Source organism: Oryzias latipes, chromosome 12 (assembly GCF_002234675.1).
Source record: "Oryzias latipes chromosome 12, ASM223467v1".
Lineage (NCBI taxonomy): Eukaryota > Metazoa > Chordata > Actinopteri > Beloniformes > Adrianichthyidae > Oryzias > Oryzias latipes.
In genome coordinates this window covers 15185485-15205202 of record NC_019870.2, presented here as the reverse complement: position 1 = coordinate 15205202, position 19718 = coordinate 15185485, and the positions used below count along the sequence as shown (strand labels likewise).

The 19718-nt window shown below is 39.7% G+C and overlaps 1 protein-coding gene across 2 annotated transcripts in view; it reads left to right on the top strand.

Annotated features, from left to right (window-relative positions):
- The first annotated feature begins 27 nt into the window (after positions 1-27).
- rbm18 (RNA binding motif protein 18) overlaps positions 28-19718 on the top strand; it is a 31014-nt gene continuing 11323 nt past the window's right edge. Inside the window, exons 1-2 of one of the 2 annotated variants that reach the window (XM_011481874.3) lie at positions 28-220; positions 1594-1707. In XM_011481874.3, the coding sequence (XP_011480176.1) occupies positions 1601-1707 (107 nt within the window). In that variant the 5' untranslated portion in view covers positions 28-220; positions 1594-1600. The remainder of the gene's footprint in view (positions 221-1593; positions 1708-19718) is intronic. The other variant, XM_011481873.3, reaches the window with a different exon arrangement.

Sequence of the window (19718 nt, the reverse complement as noted above, 5' to 3'; positions counted from 1 at the left end):
ATACCCTAGAACATCATTCTGCGCCTTTGTTGTTTTTATGTAGCAGGTAACATTTTTCTTTAACCTATCTTACTCTACAACAGTTAGCTACGCCAACGTGTACTCGTGAAATGAGTACGATTACTTATTAACGATTGTTTTTCATCCCAGAAGTGGGATTTTTTTTTTATATTGTTGCGCTTTCGGAGTCGCCGCTGAAGAAGAGGAGGTTTACAAAAAGGTAAACGGACGAAAGGCAAGCTAACGCACTTTGGTTTATAAAACGGTTTGTTTTGGACTGATAATTCTCATGAAAAAAGTAAAATAAAAGCACAGCCTGAACCTAAACGTATTTACTATTTATGGATTATCTCCCACCCAGCTGTGATGACATTTTAGTTGACCCATTGTAGTGTACGATATCGTTAGCTTGCAGCAGGAAGTTTATAAAACTGAACGTTGTGGTTTTAATTTCTGAGTCCAAAACGGGGAAGGAGGGTTGATTATGTTGAAAAATTTTCAAACACTGTGTAGTTTTGCTAAGCAGCAGCATTTAAATAAAGTAAAACCAAACTATTCAACAAATGAGGCGCTGAACAGTTATGTACTAGTTTGACCAAATAGTATTGTACGGGAGTGCTAAGAAATGACAGAAAAATGCAGTTAATGCCTGCTATAAGATGAAAAGAAAATGGTTTGCATACATGTTTGAGGAAAGTAAAATTTAGCTTGTAAAACTTCTAGTCATAGAACCTAAAAAAAAAAAAAAAACTTGATTGGAAAATTAAAAGTAAAAGAGCTGCATAACCATACATTCATACACATGTAAATGATAGCCTTATAATTAATCTTAATCATAAATAGACATATTTTTGCTTATACATATAAAACAAAACATTCAATTCATTAATTTTGAAGTTGGTCAAATAAGAATTTATTTAATTGCTGGAAAAGAAGTGGGAGAAAGTGAACATACATACTCCCACGTCCCACCCCCCTTTTGTGCTAAACTCGGGATTAGTCAGGAGATGAGAATTTCTTTTTCGGTCATGTTTTATGTAGAAAAAATACTACAATGTAAAAAGACAGAAAAGGCAGAATTCTATCTTTAAGCCAGTCACGATATAATCTTTTTAAGTAGTATAAGATAAGAAAACTGTTTATTTGTGGCTCAGTGGAGAATCCTCTACGTTGCTGGGTTACCATGTACCACACGTGTAAAGACCAAAAACAATGCACCAGTATTTGATATTTACAAGAAATATAATGCATTATATTTACAAGAAATATAATGCATTATATTTGTCCAAAACATACAGGGAAAAGGTATGGGGTCATTGCACCACAAAAGAAAGATTGCACCATCATAACTCATTTTATAGATGTGTTTACTTCGTTTGCCTTTTATTTAGATCTGAGTGCAGTATCAAAAGTTATATAGGCATCACGTTTTTTTTCTTTCTAATATTTACATCATTATATTGAACACTTTACAGGAACTTCTTTGTGCTTGTTTTACCCAATTCTTACTTGCTGTTTGGTCTCGAGAACCAATAATTTCTTGCTGACATGAAGCGAAAGCTTTTTGTTCTAATTTTGTCTTTTTTCCTACAGAGCACACATGTCATCTGCGGCAGAAACGGTGGAAAATGCCTCTATTATCTCTGAGAACACAGCACATGATGGAAATCGCTTGTGGATAGGGAACATTGATCCCAAAATCACAGAGTGAGTATCTTAGCCAATGGCAGAAAAAAGTTTTTAAAAGGATCATCTCAATTGTGAGTCAATGGTTTCAGCCAGGCTTTTTTTTTTTGTTAGAATTATTGAATAACTCTGTATTTTTTTGTCATCTATTTTACCACACAGCACTAAACATGGGTAGCCTCATTTGGTTTATTCAGTATGTATTGAACTTGGTAGGTGTTCTCTTTCCAGGATTACATTTTAGGAACTGCTAAATCCAGTTATAATTCAGTCTAAAAAATTAATCTTGAACCCTTGATTTTCCATTTTCCAGGCTCTGCCCCTCAGCTACATATTTTTTGTGTATATAAATGATGAATTAAGCCTGTGAGTGTGTGTCTGTGTCATAGGCTGAGACAGAGCAGAGAGGGCTGGGTGTGTGAAAAAGAGGCAGTGAGGCGTGGAGACCTGCTCTGCTAAGGAGCAGACATCATTCCTCACTCACCTGCCCTGTTTACTCTCTGCCTGTGTCAGCCTGGAGCGAGGTGTGTGTTCCTGTGTGTATTTGTGTGTGTGTGTGTGCCGCATGGCTGAAATTTGGGTGGCAAAGGTGCAGGCTTCCACACTGCTGGAGTGTGTAAACGTCATTAGTGCGTCTCACCTGACACAACATTATAATTGCAGGCAAGTGACTTGTGCGATTGTTTTTAAGGGGCGGGGGCACCATTGATAAATGATAAGAACTTCCCTAGATGTGTTGTGATAGGAAAAGTTTTTCCCCTTTTTTTGTTCTGGGTTAGGGGTTTATTTGGGAGCCTGTGGGGGCTGCTGGAGAATGTACGGGCCACAATTCTGGTGGCGTCTAGACAGGCATTTCCTTCCCCAGCTCTGCTCTACTTCTTTTTAAATAGTCCACTGCTGTGCAGTATGGATGGAAAACAAGATAAATACCTGTGGCCCCTGCTGCTGATTAGAAAGATTAATTAGCTCCAGGACAGTGGATGCAGGGCTCTGTTTAAGTGAGGAGGAAAGCAGATCAGGGATGCAAAGCACAGATTTAAAAAAAGCCATATTGCTGCAGGCCACACATTGCTATTCAAACACTTGGACATTTTCTTTATAGGATTTAGATCAATAAATCCATACCAGACCCAAAGGCTGGGTTTAAAATATCAATTTGTCGAGTGAAACTGTATTTCATTTAGAAGATGTCATATCAGTTCATGTATGAAGGCCATCATCGGTTTTCCAATTAATTTTGAGGCAAGCAAACTGCTTTTCTGTTTCATTGTAATGTGAGAATTTATAGTTTTGTGAGAAAAAGTTGCATCTTTTGCTTAATTAAAATCAACTTGTGAAAAGTTTTCTTCACCAAACAAATCTGGTTTGCGCGAAGAAGCTGGAAAATTAATGAATCTTGAATAATTTCTTTTACCTAAACTGATTTAGGAATTTGGCGGTGATATATAGGGCACATAATGGAACCTGATTGTGCTGTATTTAATTCACTTTTATTTTTAAATTTGGTTGTAGAAAGATAACTTCTTTTTTTTTTTAAATCCTTGGTCTAGATTTTGTTGCTGATGCTACAAAGACGTGTTCCTCTTACCTACAAAAGAAAAGGCTCATCTCTTGTTTCCCAGTATTGGAGTGCATCAGGTTATTCCTGATACACTGTACTACATGCATCACTTGTTTAGTCAGTATGAGGAGAATCATGCCGACAGTGTAGCGACCTATTCCCTTAAGCACAGCGTACGGTACCTGCAAGGGCTTTATTTGTGATTGGTTTTGGAACACAGAAAGCCACGTGGCATCAGTAGCATTTTTTTTCTATTATACCTTTGTTTGAAATCTGTGTGCCGTAAGGCTGTCCTTGGCGTCAAAACCTGCGTCACTATGATGCATACGCTTCACACGCTCCATAAATACAGGGGGTTCATATAACCACGCCCACTGAGGCAAGAGGCGGGATCAAACAAGAACAATGGTTTTAGGATCGCCATCTTGGCTAAAGAATGAGATCAACAGATCAAAAATGGGCAAATTGAAAAGGCAAACATACCTGCCGGTTGTTGAAACACATCCAGACAGAGCTGAAGAATTCTAAAGTTAAAAGGCCAGACCTCTGCATTGTGACGTCAGTTATAAAATCAAATGAAATTCTATAAAATGGGAAAAAAAATCCTCATTACTGCTTTCTTAGACATTAAATAAATACATATACCTAAGGAACTTGACTTCAATTTTTGTTATTTTCTGTTGTAAACTTGAGCAGTTTTGCTTTTAGAGTTAAAAGATAATCTAACAAGCCACCTAGTGGTTCCCGGTTGAACTGACTGAACTGGCTCCGGCTCCTTTTGTTTTCAAACCTCTGTCAAACAGGAAGTCAAAATGTCAGCCCATGATTTAAACCTGGTGGGACCGGTCACCATAGGGTTACAATAAACCCCTCTCATGACAAAACCACATTACCTTCTGTCAAACCATCAAAGAAAGTGGAACATTTCAGCTGTTTACTTTTAGTCCAAAAAGGCCTCCGTATTTATGCTTACATTTCTTTTCCCATTTCATTATAGAAGCTTGTAGCTCTATTGTGTCCAATCTAGGTAGGCGATTAGATCGATTAAGCTGTAATGACGTAAGAGGACAGCACTTCCAATTTGTGTAATGCCTCATCCTCCAGACAGATTGCTCTTGGCCTGCGTGAGATGACTGATGACAAGCCTGCTCCCAAGGAAGAAGACGAAATGTTCCTCTCGGGTTCATTTTGTCAATGAAGAGTCTGTATCTGGAAGAAAAAAAAAACTCCATCTTTAGTGTAAAATGTTTCTTTAGGGATTTTCTTTTTTTTTTTTGCTTCGGAGTTTTTGGTACAAATAAGGGATTTTTTTTTCTGCTATAAGTCTTTTTTCCTCTTAAAGACCCACTCTAATCATCTTCTGTTCTATTGTCCCAGTGGTCTTTTATTATAAATCAAAAAGTCTGTCGTTTTCTAGGCCATAGTTTCTGCAGAGCGCCTTTAATTCATTAGAAATTTGCTTCGGAGTTATGGACTGTTGGCACAAACTTTAAGGCCGTCACTATTTCCCATCATCCATTTGTTTACACTCTCTCCTGCTAACTTACAGCCCCTTACAGCCCCAACCTAACAGCACTGGTGCAACAAAATTGGTGCAGTAATCAATCAACCAATCATATAATCTCTTTCAATCAATCACCTTCTTCTTCTTCTTCTTCTGTTTCCATCTATTAGTAAAGTGCTGCACCATGAATTGGTCATGTAAATGATGAATAAACGCAGCATAGTAACACAATAAAAATGCTTTATTTCCCCACTGAATGCACTTTTCCAAACCATAACTCCGGCTTATCTCGGTCATGGTCTGACTCTCCCTTCCGCCCATTTTCCTTCCTTCCGTTTTTTTTATCCATCCAAGCTTTCGTATCTGGCTCACCTGGCGCCCCCCCCCCCCCCCCCCCATCCTTGTCCTCCTGCACCTTTCATCCTCTTGTCAACATCCCTTCACTGAACTTTACTTTGCCTTTGCCCACCTCTTCCTCACTTTCCTCCCCATTCTCTCTGCCTGTTCCTGCTGTGGTTTTTATGGTCCCCTGGAGAAGCCATCCATTGTGGTCCAGCTCGTTCCATTCCAAAAGTGTTCTTGGAGTGTCTGCTCAGTAATCCGTCTTAGAAACACACAAAGTAAAGTGAACTAAAATCTTAGATAAAATCGAGCTGTTTGCAGAGGAACGAACTTTAAAATGTATTCATTTAGGCTGAAATAATATTCTCATTTTATTTAGCCTTTTTTTGTTTTTTAATCATTTGAAGTTGAGCAAATTTTTTCACTTTAGCAGTGCAGAACCATGTGAGTAAATACCTGCATGATAAACCAACTTTTAAAGCTCAATAGATTCATTTTAAAGACCACTTTGCTCTTTGCAGATGATGCTAGATGAGCCACACACACTCAGGACGCCTGCAGGGTGTTGTCTGGGAAAGCAGAAAGTCTCGCTTGCATACAGCTCTCCAGGGAGATGTAGACAGTGGAAGACATTAATGCAACCTGTTGCCTAACTCCCCAGCGCAGCCCCACAATCCAGCATGGAGTTCCGTTTATACACATAAACACAAACCTGTACAGAGTCACGTCGGTATTTATTGTGACGCATTCCAGTGCTCATCCAAGATGCTCGAAGCAGTAAAAAAAACTGGCATTTTAACAATAAAAGACCAGCGGTAATTCATTTAAAACTCTTTTGCAAAAACACGTGCTCCAAATAAAGGACTCTGTAAACTAAGGAATGCAAAGATGTTTATAAGACGTCTTTATCTGCTGTTCCGCAATTCCATATTTACTGGAAGGTGTCTTTATTCCAACAACTGAGAGTTTATGCCAGTTTTTACGTTACAATAATAAATGTGTTCTCATCTGTTCGACACAATTTGACAAATGCAGAAAAACACAACAATTGTGATCACTGCTCTCAGGATCAAGGCCAGATATAGGAAAAGGGGAGCAGTGTCCTCCATAAGGATGTGACTTCCCCCCTTAAAAGTGATGGCCTGCAGAAATCTACAATTAATTGAAGAAATAAAAGTAAGATGTAGCTAAAAGCAAGAAAAAACCCTGGGAAATGCAGAGGATGGTGTCAATGAGAGCATTCAACAAAATATTTATTAGACATATCAAAGAAGAAGATGGATATATGAATAGATGAGCTAATGCGATGATGTTTTCTTAGCATTTTAGGGCTTTGGCGGGATATGGCATCCCAAGCTATGGAGACTGGCTATATCCAGGCCTACTGAGGTGTGCATAGAATGTAGTATTATCTAAAGAAGAATAACTTTCAAGACACAATATTAAGTATTGTCTTCAATCACAACCATCATTATGGGGACTACCGGATCAAAGTCCCTTCTAAAACAAATGTAATTGGCTGCAGTTCATCAAGTAACCATTGGGGGAAAAGTTACAGGTTTGGCAATTCCTATTGATTTTGATGTAAAAAAAAAAAGTCAAAGTTAAAATTCAGCAGGCTATTTGATTGGTTGAAAACTCTTAGATAAACTCTTGATTTCATTATGGCACAAATAAAGGTGTTGCAGTTTGATTGACACACAATTTTCTGCGGCTGAAGTGCAAATCACATCAACAACTCACTTAATGGAAAAACATGTTTAAGATCACAACAAAAAATGAAAAAGCAAAACAATTAATAAAAAACAACAACAGTACATTTTAGAAATCAAAAAACTAATTCCAGAAACCAAAAAAAAGAGAAATCAAATAAAAATTAAAGCCGCAAGCGGCGTTGTATGGCCCGCAGACGCAACCCGCCTTCCACGCCCAATTCTACGCAACACCGCGGCCCTCTCCGCCCTCACCGCCCACAAATTAAAAGCTAGTCAAGGCTGGATTTGCTAATAATGCTAACTATGCTAACTATGCTAATGTGACTAAAAGACCTAGCATAGCGATTAGCATAATCAACTCTCTCAGAAAAAAACATTACCTAAAATGCTAATTATGCTAACTATGCTAGCTATGCTAATATGGCTAAAAGTGCTAGCATTGCGATCAGCATCTTCAACTTACTCAGAAAAAAACATTACCTAAAATGCTAATTATGCTAACTATGCTAGTAATGCTAACATAGCTAAAAGTGCTAGCATAGCGATCAGCATCATTAACTGACTCAGAAAAACACATTACCTAAAATGCTAATTATGCTAACTATGCTAACTATGCTAACATAGCTAAAATTGCTAGCATAGCGATCAGCATCATCAACTGACTCAGAAAAATACATTACCTAAAATGCTAATTATGCTAACTATGCTAGCTATGCTAATGTGGCTAAAAGTGCTAGGATAGCGATCAGCATCATCAACTGACTCAGAAAAACAAATTACCTAAAATGCTAATTATGCTAACTATGCTAGTTATGCTAACATAGCTAAAAGTGCTAGCATAGCGATCAGCGTCATCAACTGACTCAGAAAAACACATTCCTCCATTGGTGAGAGCTATATGTCATAAGTTGATAAAAAAAAACCACTTTTTCCAAAATGGCGGCTTTTTTGTTTATTTTATCTCCATAGCAACCATTTTATGTTTCGTTCCCCTTGAGAAGACGAACAGATTGACGTCAGTTTCGGACAAATCGGTAAAAGTAAACTTTTTGTCGTCCTTAGCAACAGTGGTTTTATGCTAACCACGCCCACATTCCTTATATGTCCAGAACCAGTGTTTTTCAATGTATTCAGTTTCAGGCATGAATGCATGCATTCAATTTTCACTGTATTGTATTGAAAGGCATGGGAGTTATAACAGTGCGCCACTTTGCTAGCTTGCCACGCGCACGCCGTTCAAAATCTACAACTTCTAATTCCAACATTTTTTCCACAGTAGCTTGCCATTGATGCCCAAAAAGTTTCGAGACAATCGATGAAAATTCCAACGACAAGTTTACGTTTGAATCCGGTGGTAAATGTGTTTTTTATAAAAAATTCAAGATGGCCGCCTTTTCCCGAAGTCAAAGGTCGACGAAACTCCAGAGGTGATTGTAGACTTACGCTAGGGACATGCGACTCAAATTTCGTCAAAATCGCTCGAAAAAAAGTTCCTTTTTCCATATTGTGTAAAAACGCGAAAAACTCAAAATGGCAGATTTGGGCACAAAATGGCCGCCAAACCATAGGTCGTGTCGCCATCACGTAATAATTTCAAAACTTTGTTTGGATATACTCTACAAAGTTATCTGGGTTTCGTTAGCCAATTCTTAAAAATAAAATCGAAAAAATTTTTTTTTTGCTGAGTCAGCACTTTTTTTTGCGATCGTTTTTTGTTTACCACGGCCACATTCTTTTCTCGATTTTGTCGTATGTGACATCGTTTTGTTCAGTGTGGGCCAGGGTATCGCATATTTCAGTTTCAGGCTATTCCGATAAAATATGTGCGAGCTAGCTAAAATGGCGACGGTTGCGAATTCGCCACGCGCACGCCTTTCAAATTCTACAACTTCTAATTCCAACATTTTGTCCACAGTAGCTTGCCATTGATGCCCGAGAAGTTTCAAAAAGATCGCTAAAAATCCCTAGGACGAGTTTTCGTTTATATACGTTACTAAAGGTGCTTTTTTAAGAAAATTCAAGATGGCCGCCCCTTCCCAAGGTCAAAGGTCAACGAAACTTCTTTGGTTATAGTAGAATCAGGGTCTTGGCATATGTGTGCAATTTCGTGAAAATCGCTTAAATAAAAGTGTCGTTTTCCCATATTGTCAAAAAACACGAAAATCGCCATTTCTCTGAGTTCGCCACAAAATGGCCGCCAAGCCGTAGGTCGTGTGGCCATCCCATAATGATTTAAAAACTTCTTTGGGATATTTCCAACACGCGTGTTTTGGTTTCATAGCTCTATTTCGAAATATTTTTTTTTGGCCCCATAAAGAGATTTCGGCCCATTCATTTTTTTTACGGGAACGCTCGCTGTGATGTCATCGATTTCGGGGGGGTGACGTTCTCTTTGCCGAAAATTCATTTTCAATTTATCCCAGGTGTGTGCCAATTTTGGTGAGTTTTCGGGTATGTGGCGGGGGTCAAATTTGAGCTCAACGGATCCGTTAGAAATGGGAATAATAATAATAATTAAAGCCGCAAGCGGCGATGTATGGCCCGCAGACGCAACCCGCCTTCCACGCAAAACTCTACTCACCAACGCCTACCTCACCGCCCTAACAGCCCATAAATTAAAAGCTAGTCAAGGCTGCATTTGGTAATTATGCTAACTATGCTAACTCTGCTAATGTGGCTAAAAGTGCTAGCATTGCGATCAGCATCATCAACTGACTCAGAAAAACACATTACCTAAAATGCTAATTATGCTAACTATGCAAGTTATGCTAACATAGCTAAAAGTGCTAACATAGCTAAAAGTGCTAGCATAGCGATCAGCATCATCAACTGACTCAGAAAAACACATTCCTCCATTGCTGACAGCTATATGTCATAAGTTGATAAAAAAAACCCACTTTTTCCAAAATGGCGGCTTTTCTGTTGATTTTATCTCCATAGCAACCATTTTGTGTTTTGGTCCCCTTGAGAGGACGAACAGATTGACGTCAGTTTCGGACAAATCGGTAAAAGTAAAATTTTTGTTGTCCTTAGCAACAGGGGTTTTATGCTAACCACGCCCACATTCCTTATATGTCCATATCCAGTGTTTTTCAATGTATTCAGTTTCAGGCATTAATGCATGCATTCAATTTTCACTGTATTGTATTGAAATGCATGGGAGTTATAACAGTGCGCCACTTTGCTAGCTCGCCACGCGCACGCCGTTCAAAATCTACAACTTCTAATTCCAACATTTTTTCCACAGTAGCTTGCCATTGATGCCCAAAAAGTTTCGAGACAATCGATGAAAATTCCAACGACAAGTTTACGTTTGAATCTGGTGGTAAAGGTGTTTTTTATAGAAAATTCAAGATGGCCACCTTTTCCCGAGGTCAAAGGTCAATGAAACTCCAGAGGTGATTGTAGACTTACGCTACGGACATGCGCGTCAAATTTCGTGAAAATCGCTCGAAAAAAAGTTCATTTTTCCATATTGTGTAAAAACGCGAAAAACTCAAAACGGCAGATTTTGGCACAAAATGGCCGCCAAACCGTAGGTCGGGTCGCCATCACGTAATGATTTCAAAACTTTATTTGGATGTACCCGACAGAGTTATCTGGGTTTCGTTAGCCGATTCTTAAAAATAAAATCCGAAAAAAAATTTTTTTGCCGAGTCAGCACTTTTTTTTGCGACCGTTTTTTGTTTACCACGGCCACATTCCTTTCTTGATTTTGTCGTATGTGACATCGTTTTGTTCAGGGTGGGCCAGGGTATCGCATATTTCAGTTTCAGGCTATTCCGATAAAATATGTGCGAGCTAGCTAAAATGGCGACGGTTGCGAATTCGCCACGCGCACGCCTTTCAAATTCTACAACTTCTAATTCCAACATTTTGTCCACAGTAGCTTGCCATTGATGCCCGAGAAGTTTCAAAAAGATCGATAAAAATCCCTAGGACGAGTTTTCGTTTGTATACGTTACTAAAGGTGCTTTTTTAAGAAAATTCAAGATGGCCGCCCCTTCCCAAGGTCAAAGGTCAACGAAACTTCTTTGGTTATTGTAGAATCAGGGTCTTGGCATATGTGCGCAATTTCGTGAAAATCGCTTAAACAAAAGTGTCGTTTTCCCATATTGTGAAAAAACACGAAAATCGCCATTTCTCTGAGTTCGCCACAAAATGGCCGCCAAGCCGTAGGTCGTGTGGCCATCCCATAATGATTTCAAAACTTCTTTGGGATATCTCCAACACGCGTGTTTTGGTTTCATAGCTCTATTTCGAAATATTTTTTTTTGGCCCCATAAAGAGATTTCGGCCCATTCATTTTTTTTACGGGAACGCTCGCTGTGATGTCATCGATTTCGGGGGGGTGACGTTCTCTTTGCCGAAAATTCATTTTCAATTTATCCCAGGTGTGTGCCAATTTTGGTGAGTTTTCGGGTATGTGGCGGGGGTCAAAATTAAGCTCAAAGACGCCGTTAGAGGACAAGAAGAATAATAATAATTAAAGCCGCAAGCGGCGTTGTATGGCCCGCAGACGCAACCCGCCTTCCACGCCCAACTCTACGCACTACCGCGGCCCTCTCCGCCCTCACCGCCCACAAATTAAAAGCTAATCAAGGCTGGATTTGCTCATAATGCTAACTATGCTAACTATGCTAATGTGACTAAAAGTCCTAGCATAGCGATCAGCATAATCAACTCTCTCAGAAAAACACATTTCCTAAAATGCTAATTATGCTAACCATGCTAGCTATGCTAATGTGCCTAAATGAGCTAGCATTGCGATTAGCATCATCAACTGACTCAAAAAAACACATTTCCTAAAATGCTAATTATGCTAACTATGCTAGCTATGCTAATGTGGCTAAAAGTGCTAGCATAGCGATCAGCATCATCAACTGACTCAGAAAAACATATTACCTAAAATGCTAATTATGCTAACTATGCTAACTATGCTAATGTGGCTAAAAGTGCTAGCATAGCAATCAGCATCTTCAACTGACTCAGAAAAACACATTACCTAAAATGCTAATTATGCTAACTATGCTAGCTATGCTAACATAGCTAAAAGTGCTAGCATAGCGATCAGCATCATCAACTGACTCAAAAAAACACATTTCCTAAAATGCTAATTATGCTAACTATGCTAGCTATGCTAATGTGGCTAAAATTGCTAGCATAGCGATCAGCATCATCAACTGACTCAGAAAAACACATTCCTCCATTGGTGAGAGTTATATGTCATAAGTTGCTAAAAAGCCCACTTTTTCCAAAATGGCGGCTTTTCTGTTGATTTTATCTCCATAGCAACCATTTTATGTTTTGGTCCCCTCGGGAGGACGAACAGATTGACGTCAGTTTCGGACAAATCGGTAAAAGTAAACTTTTTGTCGTCCTTAGCAACAGTGGTTTTATGCTAACCACGCCCACATTCCTTATATGTCCATATCCAGTGTTTTTCAATGTATTCAGTTTCAGGCATGAATGCATGCATTCAATTTTCCCTGTTTAGTATTGAAATGCATGGGAGTTATAACAGTGCGCCACTTTGCTAGCTTGCCACGCGCACGCCGTTCAAAATCTACAACTTCTAATTCCAACATTTTTTACACAGTAGCTTGCCATTGATGCCCAAAAAGTTTTGAGACGATCGAAGAAAATTCCAACGACAAGTTTACGTTTGAATCTGGTGGTTAAGGTGTTTTTTATAGAAAATTCAAGATGGCCGCCTTTTCCCGAGGTCAAAGGTCGACGAAACTCCAAAGGTGATTGTAGACTTACGCTAGGGACATGCGAGTCAAATTTCGTGAAAATCGCTCAAAAAAAAGTTCATTTTTCCATATCGTGTAAAAACGCGAAAAACTCAAAATGGCAGATTTTGGCACAAAATGGCCGCCAAACCGTAGGTCGTGTGGCCATCACGTAATGATTTCAAAACTTTCTTTGGATATACCCGACAAAGTTATCTGGGTTTGTTAGCCGATTCTTAAAAATAAAATCCGAAAAAATTTTTTTTTGCCGAGTCAGCACTTTTTTTTGCGACGGTTTTTTGCTTACCACGGCCACATTCCTTTATCGATTTTGTCGTATGTGACATCGTTTTGTTCAGTGTGGGCCAGGGTATCGCATATTTCAGTTTCAGGCTATTCCGATAAAATATGTGCGAGCTAGCTAAAATGGCGACGGTTGCGAATTCGCCACGCGCACGCGTTTCAAATTCTACAACTTCTAATTCCAACATTTTGTCCACAGTAGCTTGCCATTGATGCCTGAGAAGTTTCAAAAAGATCGATAAAAATCCCTAGGACGAGTTTTCGTTTGTATACGTTACTAAAGGTGCTTTTTTATGAAAATTCAAGATGGCCGCCCCTTCCCAAGGTCAAAGGTCAACAAAACTTCTTTGGTAGTTGTAGAATCGTGTTTTGGCATGTGTATGAAATTTCGTGAAAATCGCTTTAACAAAAGTGTAGTTTTCCCATATTGTCAAAAAACACGAAAATCGCCATTTCTCTGAGTTCGCCACAAAATGGCCGCCAAGCCGTAGGTCGTGTGGCCATCCCATAATGATTTCATAACTTCTTTGGGATATCTCCAACACGCGTGTTTTGGTTTCGTAACTGTATTTCAAAATATTTTTTTTTGGCCCCATAAGCGATTTTCGGCCCATTCATTTTTTTTACGGGATCGCTCGCCGTGATGTCATCGACTTCGGGGGGGTGGCGTTCTCTTTGCCAAAAATTCATTTTCAATTTATCCCAGGTGTGTGCCAATTTTGGTGAGTTTTCGGGTATGTGGCGGGGGTCAAAATTAAGCTCAAAGACGCCGTTATAGGACAAGAAGAATAATAATAATAATAATTAAAGCCGCAAGCGGCGTTGTATGGCCCGCAGACGCAACCCGCCTTCCACGCCCAACTCTACGCACCACCGCTGACCTCACCGCCCTCACAGCCCGCAAATTAAAAGCTAGTCAAGGCTGATTTGCTAATTATGCTAGCAATGCTAACTATGCTAATGTGGCTAAAAGTGCTAGCATTGCGATCAGCATCATCAACTGACTCAGAAAAACACATTATCTAAAATGCTAATTATGCTAACTATGCTAGCTACGCTAATGTGGCTAAAAGTGCTAGCATTGCGATCAGCATCATCAACTGACTCAGAAAAACACATGACCTAAAAAGCTAATTATGCTAACTATGCTAGCTATGCTAATGTGGCTAAAAGTGGTAGCATAGCGATCAGCATCATCAATTGACTCAGAAAAGCACATTACCTAAAATGCTAATTATGCTAACTATGCTAGCTATGCTAACGTCGCTAAAATTGCTAGCATAGCGATCAGCATCATCAACTGACTCAAACACATTACCTGATATGCTAATTATGCTAACTATGCTAGTAATGCTAACATAGCTAAAATTGCTAGCAAAGCGATCTGCATCATCAACTGACTCAGAAAAACACATTCCTCCATTGGTGAGAGCTACATGTCATAAGTTGATAAAAAAAACCACTTTTTCCAAAATGGCCGCTTTTCTGTTGATTTTATCTCCATAGCAACCATTTTATGTTTTGGTCCCCTCGGGAGGACGAACAGATTGACGTCAGTTTCGGACAAATCGGTAAAAGTAAACTTTTTGTTGTCCTTAGCAACAGTGGTTTTATGCTAACCACGCCCACATTCCTTATATGTCCATATCCAGTGTTTTTCAATGTATTCTGTTTCAGGCATTAATGCATGCATTCAATTTTCACTGTATTGTATTGAAATGCATGGGAGTTATAACACTGCGCCACTTTGCTAGCTTGCCACGCGCACGCCGTTCAAAATCTACAACTTCTAATTCCAACATTTTTTCCACAGTAGCTTGCCATTGATGCCCAAAAAGTTTCGAGACGATTGATGAAAATTCCAACGACAAGTTTACGTTTGAATCCGGTGGTAAAGGTGTTTTTTATAGAAAATTCAAGATGGCCGCCTTTTCCCGAGGTCAAAGGTCGACGAAACTCCAGAGGTGAATGTAGACTTACGCTAGGGACATGCGAGTCAAATTTCGTGAAAATCGCTCGAAAAAAAGTTCATTTTTCCATATTGTGTAAAAACGCGAAAAACTCAAAATGGCAGATTTTGGCACAAAATGGCCGCCAAACCGTAGGTCGTGTCGCCATCACGTAATGATTTCAAAACTTTCTTTGGATATACCCGACAAAGTTATCTGGGTTTCGTTAGCCGATTCTTAAAAATAAAATCCGAAAATTTTTTTTTTTGCCGAGTCAGCACTTTTTTTTGCGATCGTTTTTTGTTTACCACGGCCACATTCCTTTATCGATTTTGTCGTATGTGACATCGTTTTGTTCAGTGTGGGCCAGGGTATCGCATATTTCAGTTTCAGGCTATTCCGATAAAATATGTGCGAGCTAGCTAAAATGGCGACGGTTGCGAATTCGCCACGCGCACGCGTTTCAAATTCTACAACTTCTAATTCCAACATTTTGTCCACAGTAGCTTGCCATTGATGCCCGAGAAGTTTCAAAAAGATCGATAAAAATCCCTAGGACGAGTTTTCGTTTGTATCCGTTACTAAAGGTGCTTTTTTATGAAAATTCAAGATGGCCGCCCCTTGCCAAGGTCAAAGGTCAACGAAACTTCTTTGGTTATTGTAGAATCAAGGTCTTGGCATGTGTGTGCAATTTCGTGAAAATCGCTTAAACAAAAGTGTCGTTTTCCCATATTGTCAAAAAACACGAAAATCGCCATTTCTCTGTGTTCGCCACAAAATGGCCGCCAAGCCGTAGGTCGTGTGGCCATCCCATAATGATTTCATAACTTCTTTGGGATATCTCCAACACGCGTGTTTTGGTTTCGTAACTGTATTTCAAAATATTTTTTTTGGCCCCATAAGCGATTTTCGGCCCATTCATTTTTTTTACGGGAACGCTCGCTGTGATGTCATCGACTTCGGGGGGGGTGACGTTCTCTTTGCCGAAAATTCATTTTCAATTTATCCCAGATGTGTGCCAATTTTGGTGAGTTTTCGGGTATGTGGCGGGGGTCAAAATTAAGCTCAAAGACGCCGTTAGTAGAAAGAAGAATAATAATAATGAAACGAAGCAGAAACAATATAGAAGTTTTTGCAGTTAGGATTCCTATGTATTTCAATGCGGCCTGTCTTTTACTATAGGCTGGGCATGTCTTTTTGGCTTTAAACCCGTCTTTTGAGGGCTTTTTGGGGCTTTTTTGTGTTTTTGTCGTCATTTTTGCGACTACAATTTTGTCGTTTTTGCGTTGGTGTTGTGCGTGTGTGTGTGTATTTTTGTTGCGTTACACAATTGTCGTGTCGTTGTGTGCTTTGGGCGACTTTTGACCCCATTTTTTGGCGTTTTGACGCGTTTTTTTGACGTTTTGGACCTTTTTGAGTGTTCGACCCTCGTACCAGTTACAATATGGTCCTTGCAGTCTATGACTGCTGCGGGCCATAATAATAATAATGAAACGAAGCAGAAACAATATAGAAGTTTTTGCAGTCAGGTGGCCTATGTATTTCAATGCGGCCTGTCTTTTACTATAGGCTGGGCATGTCTTTTGGGCTTTATACCTGTCTTTTGAGGGCTTTTTGGGGCTTTTTTGTGCTTTTGTCGTCATTTTTGCGACTACAATTTTTACGTTTTTGCGTTGGTGTTGTGCGTGTGTGTGTGTATTTTTGTTGCGTTACACAATTGTCGTGTCGTTGTGTGCTTTGGGCGACTTTTGACCCCATTTTTTGGCGTTTTGACGCGTTTTTTTGACGTTTTGGACCTTTTTGAGTGTTCGACCCTCGTACCAGTTACAATATGGTCCTTGCAGTCTATGACTGCTGCGGGCCATAATTAAAGCCGCAAGCGGCGTTGTATGGCCCGCAGACGCAACCCGCCTTCCACGCCTTCCACGCCCAACTCTACGCACCACCGCCCTCACCGCCCTCACCGCCCTCACCGCCCTCACCGCCCACTTTTGATGAAGGCTAGTCAAAACTGCATATGCTAATTATGCTAACTATGCTAGCTATGCTAATGTGGCTAATAGTGCTAGCATAGCGATCAGCATCATCAACTGACTCAGAAAAACACATTACCTAAAATGCTAATTATGCTAACTATGCTAGCTATGCTAATGTGGCTAATAGTGCTAGCATAGCGATCAGCATCATCAACTGACTCAGAAAAACACATTACCTAAAATGCTAATTATGCTAACTATGCTAACTATGCTAATGTGGCTAAAAGTGCTAGCATAGCGATCAGCATCATCAACTGACTCAGAAAAACACATTACCTAAAATGCTAATTATGCTAACTATGCTAGCTATGCTAATGTGGCTAATAGTGCTAGCATAGCGATCAGCATCATCAACTGACTCAGAAAAACACATTACCTAAAATGCTAATTATGCTAACTATGCTAGCTATGCTAATGTGGCTAAAAGTGCTAGCATAGCGATCAGCATCTCAACTGACTCAGAAAAACACATACCTAAAAGCTAATTATGCTAACTATGCTAGCTATGCTAATGTGGCTAAAAGTGCTAGCATAGCGATCAGCATCATAAACTGACTCAGAAAAACACATTACCTAAAATGCTAATTATGCTAACTATGCTAGCTATGCTAACATAGCTAAAAGTGCTAGCAAAGCGATCAGCATCATCAACTGACTCAGAAAAACACATTTCCTAAAATGCTAATTATGCTAACTATGCAGCTATGCTAATGTGGCTAAAATTGCTAGCATAGCGATCAGCATCATCAACTGACTCAGAAAAACACATTCCTCCATTGGTGAGAGTTATATGTCATAAAATGCTAAAAAACCCTCTTTTTCCAAAATGGCGGCTTTTTTGTTTATTTTATCTCCATAGCAACCATTTTATGTTTTGGTCCCCTTGAGAAGACGAACAGATTGACGTCAGTTTTGGACAAATCGGTAAAAGTAAACTTTTTGTCGTCCTTAGCAACAGTGGTTTTATGCTAACCACGCCCACATTCCTTATATGTCCATATCCAGTGTTTTTCAATGTATTCAGTTTCAGGCATTAATGCATGCATTCAATTTTCACTGTTTAGTATTGAAATGCATGGGAGTTATAACAGTGCGCCACTTTGCTAGCTTGCCACGCGCACGCCGTTCAAAATCTACAACTTCTAATTCCAACATTTTTTCCACAGTAGCTTGCCATTGATGCCCAAAAAGTTTCGAGACGATCGATAAAAATTCCAACGACAAGTTTACGTTTGAATCTGGTGGCAAAGGTGTTTTTTATAGAAAATTCAAGATGGCCGCCTTTTCCCGAGGTCAAAGGTCGACGAAACTCCAGAGGTAATTGTAGACTTATGCTACGGACATGCGAGTCAAATTTCGTGAAAATCGCTCGAAAAAAAGGTCCGTTTTCCATATTGTGTAAAAACGCGAAAAACTCAAAATGGCCGATTTTGGCACAAAATGGCCGCCAAACCGTAGGTCGTGTCGCCATCACGTAATGATTTCAAAACTTTGTTTGGATATACCCGACAAAGTTATCTGGGTTTCGCTAGCCGATTCATAAAAAAAAAATCCGAATTTTTTTTTTTTAGCCGAGTCAGCACTTTTTTTTGCGATCGTTTTTTGTTTACCACGGCCACATTCCTTTATCGATTTTGTCGTATCTGACATCGTTTTGTTCAGTGTGGGCCAGGGAATCGTATATTTCATTTTCACGACATTCCGATAAAATATGTGCAAGCTAGCTAAAATGGCGACGGTTGCGAATTCGCCACGCGCACGCGTTTCAAAATCTACAACTTCTAATTCCAACATTTTGTCCACAATTGATTGCCATTGATGCCCAAGAAGTTTCAAAAAGATCGATGAAAATTCCTAGGACGAGTTTTCGTTTGAATACCTTACTAAAGGTGCTTTTTTATGAAAATTCAAGATGGCCGCCCCTTCCCAAGGTCAAAGGTCAACAAAACTTCTTTGGTAGTTGTAGAATCGTGTTTGTGGCATGTGTGTGCAATTTCGTGAAAATCGCTTGAACAAAAGTGTCGTTTTCCCATATTGTGAAAAAACACCAAAATCGCCATTTCTCTGAGTTCGCCACAAAATGGCCGCCAAGCCGTAGGTCGTGTGGCCATCCCATAATGATTTCATAACTTCTTTGGGATATCTCCAACACGCGTGTTTTGGTTTTGTAACTGTATTTCAAAATATTTTTTTTTGGCCCCATAAGCGATTTTCGGCCCATTCATTTTTTTTACGGGAACGCTCGCCGTGATGTCATCGTCGTGGGGGGGGTGACGTTCTCTTTGCCGAAAATTCATTTTCAATTTATCCTAGGTCTGTGCCAATTTTGGTGAGTTTTCGGGTATGTGGCGGGGGTCAAATTTGAGCTCAACGGATCCGTTAGTAGACAAGAAGAATAATAATTAAAGCCGCAAGCGGCGTTGTATGGCCCGCAGACGCAACCCGCCTTCCACGCCCAACTCTACGCACCACCGCCCTCACCGCCCTCACCGCCCTCACCGCCCACTTTTGATGAAGGCTAGTCAAAACTGCATATGCTAATTATGCTAACTATGCTAGCTATGCTAATGTGGCTAAAAGTGCTAGCATAGCGATCAGCATCATCAACTGACTCAGAAAAACACATTACCTAAAATGCTAATTATGCTAACTATGCTAGCTATGCTAACATAGCTAAAAGTGCTAGCATAGCGATCAGCATCATCAACTGACTCAGAAAAATATATTATCTAAAATGCTAATAATGCTAACTATGCTAGCTATGCTAATGTGGCTAAAAGTGCTAGCATTGCGATCAGCATCATCAACTCACTCGGAAAAACATATTACCTAAAATGCTAATTATGCTAACTATGCTAGCTATGCTAATGTGGTTAAAAGTGCTAGC